This window comes from Alosa alosa, chromosome 22, assembly GCF_017589495.1.
Source record: "Alosa alosa isolate M-15738 ecotype Scorff River chromosome 22, AALO_Geno_1.1, whole genome shotgun sequence".
Lineage (NCBI taxonomy): Eukaryota > Metazoa > Chordata > Actinopteri > Clupeiformes > Clupeidae > Alosa > Alosa alosa.
In genome coordinates, this window is record NC_063210.1 from 15,249,016 (window position 1) to 15,259,334 (window position 10,319).

Below are 10,319 nucleotides of genomic sequence, written 5' to 3' on the forward strand. Positions count from 1 at the left end.
TATGACTGCACATGGTGCCATACGATATTTTATACGTTAGTAGAGCTCGCATAATTTCTTTCTATAATGTTAGCTAGCCAGCTTGCTAACATCAAGCAAGGTGTCGTTAGGTGGCTGCTGTTAGCAGCCTGCATACGCTAGCTAAGCGACCTGCACTAGTGCCAGTTGGTTTAGCATGCACTGAAAATGGCAACAATGGCGAATGCACTTACGTATGAAATACATCAAGGCCAGCCTTTCATGTTAGCAATCTTTTCTGTGTAGCCTTCTCTCTTCTGCTGTCTACCCGCCTTCGGTGTAAACAAGCAAGAACGAATTCCTACTTTCTCCCTTTACAGCACTTCCGCCTTCCACTGCTTTAACAAGGCCTGTGACGTTTTCCAATCACAAGCAGTTCCACTTGTTGGATCATCTTCATTGGTGTGTGGAAGCATATGGAAGAGGGTCTTCGTAAAAAATAGTAGAAATAGAAAGTTACATGTCTTGATAGCACAAATCCGACTATTTGTGCATTTATAAATTATTTACTTTGTTATTTTTTCTCTGTTCATTTGAATAGGCTATTGACCTCTAGGCTAATTAAAATTGTTTATCCTTATGGTGGAGGCTTACAAGCATCTCCCAACCCAACCCAACACAAAAAAGTGAGATAAATAATAATAAAAAAAAATAGCTCTATCTCCTAAAGCAACCTTTCACTTGTAGGCGGCAATCTTATCTAATGCTGACACACGGACACCGCTTTTGAGCCCACATAATTCAATAGTCATACCAGATATTCAGAGACATTGTGGGCAGCTGGCCTGAAAGTTACTTGATATGGTAGACTACAATAGACAGGCTATGCTTACACGATATTGATTTGTTTAGGTGGCAAAGTAGTATCCACAGTTGCACAACAAGCAATGACCCAGGTAAGGTTACACAAGCACAGAAAAAGACAAAAACAGCAAAGTATAAGACCGGTAGGTGTACCACACACACAGAAACAACAGAAACACAACACAATAGTCATGTTTCATTCAAATTTATTTTGATTACAAATAAAAAAATGTACAAAATAAAGTGTAGAAAATAGTATGTATAACCATGTAAAACGAAATAAAACAACAAAACATTGCAAACATCACAGATAAAGGCAGCAGTACAAGACAGATGGTAAAGAAGCCTCATCATTGGCCTCTCCCAGTACAGAAATAGCAGGAGGAGACTCACTGAAGTCCATATGCAGCTTCAAAAGGGGATATTTTAAGTCTAAAACAACGCTGCCACTTTCATTCAAATGAATGAATGGGCCACTGTTACAGTGGTTATTTTAAAGCCAGAAGAGCTGGTTTCACAATGAGGGAATAAGCCTAGACTACTGTATGAGTAAACTGCATTTCAGATGGGGGAAAAACAAATTCAATTTAGTCCAACTAGGCTTATCTGCTGCCTCAGATTGTGACTCAGAGTTTTATAGTGATGTAACTTAACAGCGAACACATACTGAACAGTATATGGTCTTTATATCCTTTGAAACAAAGCAATACACAGTATAAAATGTCTGCACAGAAAGATTGATACTGATGAAGTGGATTAACAATAAGCTGATAATACACAAGGCAACTTTTTGAGCAGTGTTGCAGGGCAAAGTATTGTGGTTCTGGCACGTTCCCATTGATATTGGCCAACATTATTTTTCTAAAGAACTTTAATCATCAGCAGGCATATTTTTTTATGAACATCCAATCATAACACATGGAACTGGTTATGTGGTTGCCTAGCAACATTGCTCAAAAAGTTGCCCCATGTATCATCACTTTTAAAGAAGCCTAGAGTATATCTTGCCTGGTAGCCATTCTGTGGTTTCCTTTATACGTTACCCGTTACCCTCGTCATAAGGCCTGGTCCGTCTTTCCCCTCCAGAGGAACTCAATGGCAGGTTTTACCCTCTGTCACTCTAGTCCTATCATCTCACAACTGTTCACATTTGTCTTAGCACTTACATGGTATTTCTTTCTATCCTTTTTCTCAATCAAAGAATTTAGCGTCCCCGCAATTTTATCAACTGGGTGGACATCACATGTACTGTAGAGGCCCTTTGGAAACGTGAATGTCAAATATTACAAAGACAAACAAACAAGTACAGCGTCACACAAACGTCGCTGATCCACACATTCATCTCGAGCACTTCAGCAAAAGGGGGGGGGGATAAAAAACAGGCGAGGGGGGTCACGAAACAAGACGAGAGGAAAAAGCATTAGAACGTTACGCCTCTCAAACCATCTCTCTCCCTCGCTCTTTGTGATCAGCCCAAGGCATTGTCAACATCTCCCAAAGGTACAGTAGGTTAGTGGATCTGTGCGTGTCTGTGTGTGTTTGTGCGTGTGTGTGTGTGTGTGTGTGTGTGAGAGAGAGAGTGAGACATTTACAGTTCACAGCCCTCCTAGTCGCTAACTAAATATTAGAGCCCTTTGCAGAGTCTGGACTTCTTCGTTAGTGCTGGTGTCGTGGGAAGGGTTCACTTGACCACAGTCCGGGCCTGCTCTTCTGTGGTCAGCTGGGGAAGGTGGCAGCCGTCCCCTCAGTGCTTGCGGGTGCGCTGCCCCCCTGCACCCGTGGTGGTGACGTAGAGCAGAGGCTGAGGCTGGCGGAGCTGGGGTCCACGCCGCAACTGGCCCAGCTGAGACAGGGAGCTGGTGCCGTTGTCCACAGTTTGGCCTGGTATGAAAAGATGGAATCAATCAACTATTTAAACATTTAAACATTTAAACATTTTGAAGTAACAAAAAAAGAAAAAGAACCTGAGAAAAAAGAAAGATGGAATCAATCAACTATTTAAACATTTTGAAGTAACAAAAAAAGAAAAAGAACCTGAATCTGAAATTGAGAAGGAACTGCAAATTGCATTATAGCGTACCAAGATATGGCTAATTGCTTAAAAGGATACTGCCAGTGGAAAGAATTTAAAACGTTTTGACCAAAGTTTTCAAAAATAGCTCTTCAAAGCAAAAAAAACACACTAACATCTTTAAAACGTGGAGACTTTTTTTTTTTTTTTTACTGCACCACAATAAAACCAAACATTCTTCTTACATATAAATAGCATGGCATGACTCAAAGGGGAGAAAGGAGGTCATGATGCTAACCGGTGGTCTGGGAGGGGTGGGGCAGGCGTCCTTTGGCCAGGGGAGGGACTCCTCGGTGCTGGGGGCGGAGGTGTGGGGCTGGGGGCCGGTTGATGTGGAGGTGGGGGTCTGAGGTGCTGTCAAGGGGCCGGAACCGCTGCGCTGTGGTCTTAGCCTGAGACAGCTGTGGGGACAAAGAGGCATATCTTTACAACTAGTAAGTAGTAAGTAAGTAACATTTATTTATAAGGCACATTTAAAATATGGTGTACACTGACCAAAGTGCTAGTAGAAAGAGGCAGTGCACAGCATATGTGAGCGGAGCATAGCGCATGTCATACAAACTTCATTTGCTTCATTTATGCTATTGCTAACATTTCAGAATCTGTACTACAATATGCACTCTGCAATTTATTTAGCATATAATGCAGATACTATTCTGTAGCTGTGGTAATGTCTGCCTTCATGTAAATATTCATTATGTCATTAAAATAATTAGGGCTGTCAAAATAACTGATTAATTTCGATTAATTAATTTGAGAAAAAATAATTGATTAAAAAAATTTGTGCAGATTAATCGATTCCGTATGACCTTTGACCCCGAGCCGTTCTAGTCAGTAAAAATTAGACTGTAAAATGAAGGAGAGAGAAGAAAATGTGCTGCCTGGATCATTGATTGGAACATTTACTTTTAAAAAACGGCCTGATGGTGTTGATAAAAATAAAGTGTTGAAAATAAAATCCTCTGCAATGTCTGCAGCAAGGAATTTGCATATCACTGGAGTTCATCAACTCTATAGTCGCACATCAATGCAAAGAAATAAGTGTTGACATTGAGGGGAGTGTTAATTTATTTTCATTGTGTCCCCTAGGTTATATCTGTGGCCTGAAATGCCTTGTATGTGAAAAAAAAAAAACTTTTTCCCGAAGCATATTGGGTCATATCATAGATTATTATGGCAATTATTTGAACACTGAAAATAATAATAAAAGAGTTTTTGAACTTTAATGTCGCTAATGCTGATTATTCAATGATTCATTTGAATTTAAATATTTAAAATGCTTTCACAGCAAAAATTATATATGTGATTAATTTAGATTAATTAATCACAGAGTATGTAATTAATTAGATTATTTTTTTTAATCGATTGACAGCCCTAAAAATAATATTTACTTTGTTTATGTTAATAAGAGGCCCTTGTATCAGTAAAACCATAAGTATATTATGAGATGTGTAGTTTCTTTGAATACATTTTTTTAACTGTACTTACAGCTTGGCCTGTGACTTCGAAAGAGCGAGACCTCTTCTTGCGCCGGCGGGCCTCAAAGTCCTGCTCGCGGTGGGCGCCGGCGTTCTTGGCGGCGTTCTGCTGCCGCTGGCGGGGACGCGTCCAGGTGCCGTCGCCCGTGCTGCTGGACAGGTTGTCGTCTGAGGTGGCGTGCCGCAGCTCGGGGCTGGCCTGGCGACCTCCGACACTACCACCGACGCCGGGTCCCCGAGGCGTGGGGGGGCCGAGGGGGGGCGCCTCGCTCAGCGACAGGCTGCTCTTCTGCTTGTGGGGGTCCAGCGGGGAGGGCGGCAGCAGACGCAGGGCGTCCACCTCCAGGGCCTTGGAGCGTCGGCGCGCCGCCTTCACGGCGATGCTCTCCACGCCACGCATGATCTGCTGACGCTCTGAGAGGGAGACAAAATGGGGAAGAACCGAGTGGGCTGTTAGCATGGAGGTATCATATAGAACTGGACAGAGTGAGAGAGTATCGCCCCCATTCATTGCATTGAACGATGCTAGGCTAGCTAAGCCAAAAATATACTGCCAAATATACTGGGCTGCTGCCCTTTTTAAAAATGGTGTCCTACATGTGCTCACTTCCACCCACATTTTCACAAACAAGCCAATTAGGTGCCACATTATAGATGGCCACAAATTATGTCAACCACATGGATTGGCTGATCCTACTGGCAGAAAAATTGCCAGTTCATCCACCAATCTTTGAATTTCCCCTTAGGGATCATAAAGTATCTATCTATCTATCTATCTATCTATCTATCTATCTATCAATCAAACAGGATTGCACAATCCACACGGACAACATTCTTTTGTGCCCAACAAGAAAGTGACACCTGATTGGCTTGTTGGCGGTGGCCAACTGGGAAGCTAGCCCTCTAAACCCTCACCCCCCCTGGATGTTTTACAGATTTGTTCACCATGCCTGTGGTCTCCTTTCAGAGTCCTTGGGAGAACCATGACAACACATCCAGCACTGGCTGAATTATTTCCAATTCTGATGTCTATTTCTGCACTCTCCAATCCTTTTATGGACCCTTTCAAGAGAGTTCCATTATCAGCATCATAGTTGGCCCCACAAGACTTCCTTTTTAACATTCCATATGTTATCTTAATGCAGAGGAAGTAGATTGGGGCCCAAATAGAATGTTCAAGCATTGTTTTTGTTTTTATTGTTGAAAGGGTCTGAAATGCCTACTATGACTCACATGCCTGAACAGATGAGAGATGAGAGGAGAACTTTAGATTCTTTAGACGTGATTCGACTCAGAATGGGCGGCGCGTACCTTTGCGTGTGAGCGGGATGTCGGTGCCGTTCTCGCTGCTCTCCGGAGATGAGTCCAGGTGGCTGCTGAGGCTGTGGCTGAGGTGGCTGTAGCGCAGAGCACTCTCAGGTACGCACGGGTGCAGCTGGGGGCAGAAACAGGCCATCGCACAGCGGTCAGTCAGTTTGGAAGCATTAAGGAGAAATGAATAGGGACTTGTTGCCATGTGAACATTAAAGCAACACAATGTAGATATACAGATAGATAGATAGATACTTTATTCATCCTGAGGTACATTTTTAGTTCTTTTCAATGTAGTTTCACCTTAAAATAATGGCTTCAAACTCATTTTGATGCTACGCTGACTTACAATGTAGATAATGGACTCTCTGACATTGAGCCTCTGAGATGTGCGCCTGGAAAGCATAGTATTGTACTCTGTAATGTTGTCAAAGGTAGGCGCGTGCCCATTTTCATCAGTATTAGACAAACTGGGTGCCTGGTACATTGAATACTGATGAATAGGGAAATTCCTACATTGTTTTACTTTAAGCAATTCACTCGAAGAAACTAAATTGTTTCAAATACCTGTATCAAATTTGTTTAAAACAATCTACATACAGTATATTTAGCCTATAAAGATGAGCCGAAGAACCGTTTAACTAGGGGGTTCTAACCCAAACCATTTGAAGGTTCTTGGGCAGACGTTCAAGACAGTGCAGTAGATAGATAGATAGATAGATAGATAGATAGATAGATAGATACTGTAGATAGATAGATAGATACTTTATTGATCCCCAAGGGGAAATTCAAGTTTGTGACCTCTCACCTCTCTGTTGCCCAGGCCATTGATGTGTATAGGTGGAGGGGTCATCACCACAGAGTTCTTCATCTGTCTGGCATGAGGACTGTTTTTGAAGACCCGGTTGTTGTCGCTGGACGGAGACAGACACACAGACAGACAGAGTGATGAATATATCCAGTGAGTGGGCTGAAGCTGACTTTCTGTCAGAGCCTCTCAGGGGTGCTGCTAGAAAATGTGAGCCCTATGACAGACAATAATTCCCCCAGAATATAGGGGGTGTGTCTCTCTGGGGGCCCCCTGTCAGTGCTGGGCCCTTAGAACCGTTCTAACCCCTACCCCCTCTGATACATACCCCTCAGGTTCAGGCAGGATGGGGGGCAGAGTGTGTCTGCGGATTTTGGCCCGACCTCGCCGGTTGTCCGAGCCCAGCGTCCGCACGCTCTCCTGGTCAGAGTCCAGCTCTTGCAAAGGGTCGCGACCTCTACTGGCGAGAGTGATTTTGGGCAGAGAGCCCTCCTGTGAAAGAACAACATACCCTTGTTTGGTCAGATCTGAGTACAATTGTATTTGTAAGCAAGCAGTGGCAGTTATAAATGTGTGTGAGCACTGTAGGTCTATGGCTTAGACTCCACAGTAAAGATATGGCAGGACAACCAGTCAACATCAAGCATTTACATTAAGGGATAACCATGTACATGAGATACAAATAATAATTAGTAATAAAATACATAAATAAAAATTAATAACAATTGGAACTATTATTTTTTAGTAAGTTTCACCCACCTTCAGTGTGCGTCCGGTAACCTTGTCCAGGGCCATGATGCGGTCCAGGCTCCTCTCGTCCAGCTCTCTCATGTACATCTCATACAGCTCCTGCAGGTGTGGGGGCACCAGGAGACTGTGGTCTGCAGCCACACAAACACACAATAGAGTCAGAAACACTGTCTCACACACACACACACACACACTACAACAATCACACTTGACTTTGACTGCTTCAATTTCTGACCTGTCAAATTTCACTGATGAACTGAGATATTATCTACCACAGATAGACTATGACCACAGATAGACATCTGATGGAATGCTCACTATATAGGAAATACCATCAAGTATCCAAACCCTAAAAAAAAAGCGGTTTCCAGGCAGCATCCTGTATTTGGTTGGTCTCGCTAACACCAAGCTTGTGCAAAATTCCAGAATTGAATTGAAACTGGCTCTTAAATTCCAATTTCTTGGATTTCACTTGCATTTCAATTGAGGTAGCAAACAGGAAGCAGAATTGTAATTTAGCACAACCCTGCCTAACACCTGTCTTGATTCTGTGCCCAGCTCCCCCCTCTACTCAAGCTCATGGGCTCACCGATGATGAACTGCCGCTGCTGCTGGATGATCTCGTCACAGAGATGGCGGTGCTGCTCGAAGCGCTGCACCACGGCGTCCTTCTGCCGGATGACGTTGTCCTTGAGCAGTGCGTGCGACTGCATCTCCGCATTCTCGATCTCCAGCTCATGCACCTGTAAGGTGCGGGCGAATCAGTTAGACATGACGAGACAGTTAGAAGAGGTAATGTCGTGGAAAATGTCCACTCTCTTGTCCAATTAACAATTGACACTTAACTATTTTACTAAATAGCACTCTGGACCAAGGTGTCCGAAGGAGACAAGGCAGACAGGAGATCTCTGAAGACTGTTGATCTTTATTCCCTGTATTGCAGTGATAATACAGCCCAAACTATGTCCAGACCAACCATCAAAGCAATAGGGTGAGATGTCTTCAGCTGGCGCCCCCCGACAAGATCTGACCTACGGGCGGCTGCGGCATATCTTTTATACCCCTTCTCGCACCATCCCCAAACACACCTGTTATCCAATCAGCCTTAAGTAATATCCATTATATTGGTGGAAATCATCTGTCTATCATGCATAAAAATATATGCAAAACTGTGTAACTTTGGGTTTTCTGGTTTTCTCCAGTTTTCTTATAATGAAGACTTTCTTATCTCGTACTCTATATGAGGTAGCTTCTACCTGGTGCTTGTCCTTGCTCTGTCCCAACCAGCTGATGTCATCACCTTCACCTTGACCATCTAATGAGGACAGTCTCCTCCCGGCTTCTACAGTACTTTCCACTTACTCCCACCGCTCTGATTGTTAGTCTGGGTTGCTCATTATTTTTTAATGACTTTGAAGTGCTTACAGTAAATACAACAATATCAAAGTTTATGAAACCATTAAAGTCAGTCTCTTGAATCATGAAAAAGCACCACAGAACTGTCGGAGATGCATGTTACTCCTTGGCCTTCAATCTATCCTGATATAGATATCTTGCTGCCATCACATAGGATTGATTGGTAAGAAAAGCCAGAGCCATTAACAGACATCAATGAACTACAGGACTAGTCTTCCTAGAGCAATTCAGGGCCTTGATCAACTTCACTGCAAAAAATCCTAGAATTCAAAATCTAAGTGAGATAAATACCGGTAAGCTTAAAGCAAGGGAATATATACTTATTTTCTAATATTTGCTTATAACAAGACATTGTTGCACTTTTTTTGCACCGTGAAAGTTTGTTATGTGGAAATAACTACTTAAAATAAGCATAATTATCTGGCAAGATTTGCCAATAGAACAAGAAGATTTTCACAGTACAAGGCAAAAAAAACTTAAATCAAGTGCAAAAATGTCTTGTAATAAGCAAATATTAGACAAATAAGTACTTGACTTAAACTTATTTATCTCACTTAGATTTTGAATTCTAGGATTTTTTTGCAATGTTTTTGTTTCTGGCTACTGCATGCTAGCCTGGCTCTTGAGCCACTCCAGTGGTTCCTCACCTTGCAGAGAAGGCCCAGGACCTCACGCTGCTCCTCAGAGCTCACACGTCTGGGCAGCAGCTCCTCCAGACGCCGTGCCTTCTCCCTTAACTCCAGGAACCGCCGCTCCAGAGACGACTGCAAGGAGCAAGAGAGAGAGAGCGAAAGAGAGAGAGGAAGGGAGGGAGGGAGGGGGGGAGGGGGAGGGAGGGAGGGAGAGAGAGAAGGAGCAGGGAGGGAGAGAGATACACAGAGAGATACAGGAGGAGAGAGAGAGAGGGAGGGAGAGAGGGGGAGAGAGAGGAAGGGGGAGGGAGGGAGGGGAGAGAGGGATGGAGGGGAGAGAGAGAAGGAGGGAGGGAGAGAGAAGGAGGGAGGGAGGGAGAGAGATACACAGAGAGATACAGGAGGAGAGAGAGAGAGAGAGAGAGAGAGGGAGGAGAGGGAGGGAGGGAGAGAGGGAGGGAGGGGAGGGAGGGAGAGAGGGAGGGGAGGGAGGAGAGAGGGAGGGAGGAGGGATGGAGGGGAGGGATGGAGGGACACAGAGAGATACACAGAGAGATACAGGAGGAGAGAGAAAGAGGGAGAGAGGAGAATAGAGGAATAAAGTCCTTATTACTCATTGACATTTGAGAACGCCATACAATTTACATATTTACATATTCTTTTTAAAATATGAAATACAATCGAAACTCTTCATAAAAATGGTCTGATTTCATGGCAACCCATTTCCCTCCAGGGTTTACAGTAAATCCTACATTTCAGTTGTTTCATGGCACCCTCTAGTGGTATAAATGGGGAATTGCGTTACCTTCTGTTTACGGATCTTCTTCTGCTCGGCCATGAGTGTGACTAGGTTCTCCCTCGCCATGGCAACCTCCTGCGTCTCGGTGCTGTCGGGCGGAGACTCGGGCGAGTCGGAGTCCTTCTCGCTCTCGTCCTTGTGGAAGGTCTCCTTCCTCCTCTCCGCTCTCCACTTCCTCCTGCGACGACAGCGCTCTTGCTCCCAGCTGAGGAAGGAGAGGGGGACAAAGCCT

At 43.9% G+C, this 10,319-nt stretch overlaps 2 protein-coding genes and 1 long non-coding RNA gene across 3 annotated transcripts in view; 1 reads left to right on the forward strand and 2 right to left on the reverse strand.

Annotated features, from left to right (window-relative positions):
• Nucleotides 1–370, reverse strand: part of abca5 (ATP-binding cassette, sub-family A (ABC1), member 5) — a 39,214-nt gene extending 38,844 nt beyond the window's left edge. Inside the window, 1 exon segment of the mRNA XM_048232837.1 lies at nucleotides 213–370. Coding sequence (XP_048088794.1) covers nucleotides 213–225 — 13 coding nt within the window. The 5' untranslated portion in view covers nucleotides 226–370.
• A 641-nt stretch (nucleotides 371–1,011) lies between these two features.
• The window catches only part of kif19 (kinesin family member 19), a 51,955-nt gene continuing 42,647 nt past the window's right edge, over nucleotides 1,012–10,319 (reverse strand). Inside the window, exons 13-22 of the mRNA XM_048232839.1 lie at nucleotides 10,094–10,299; nucleotides 9,304–9,420; nucleotides 7,830–7,983; nucleotides 7,250–7,371; nucleotides 6,819–6,982; nucleotides 6,491–6,596; nucleotides 5,683–5,806; nucleotides 4,382–4,785; nucleotides 3,132–3,294; nucleotides 1,012–2,703 (exon numbers count right to left, since the gene is read on the reverse strand). Of these exons, the coding sequence (XP_048088796.1) occupies nucleotides 2,567–2,703; nucleotides 3,132–3,294; nucleotides 4,382–4,785; nucleotides 5,683–5,806; nucleotides 6,491–6,596; nucleotides 6,819–6,982; nucleotides 7,250–7,371; nucleotides 7,830–7,983; nucleotides 9,304–9,420; nucleotides 10,094–10,299 (1,697 nt within the window). The 3' untranslated portion in view covers nucleotides 1,012–2,566. The remainder of the gene's footprint in view (nucleotides 2,704–3,131; nucleotides 3,295–4,381; nucleotides 4,786–5,682; nucleotides 5,807–6,490; nucleotides 6,597–6,818; nucleotides 6,983–7,249; nucleotides 7,372–7,829; nucleotides 7,984–9,303; nucleotides 9,421–10,093; nucleotides 10,300–10,319) is intronic.
• Nucleotides 7,948–8,731, forward strand: LOC125287262. The gene is made up of 2 exons (XR_007192335.1): nucleotides 7,948–8,032; nucleotides 8,184–8,731. It is a non-coding gene; the product is annotated as an uncharacterized LOC125287262 (long non-coding RNA).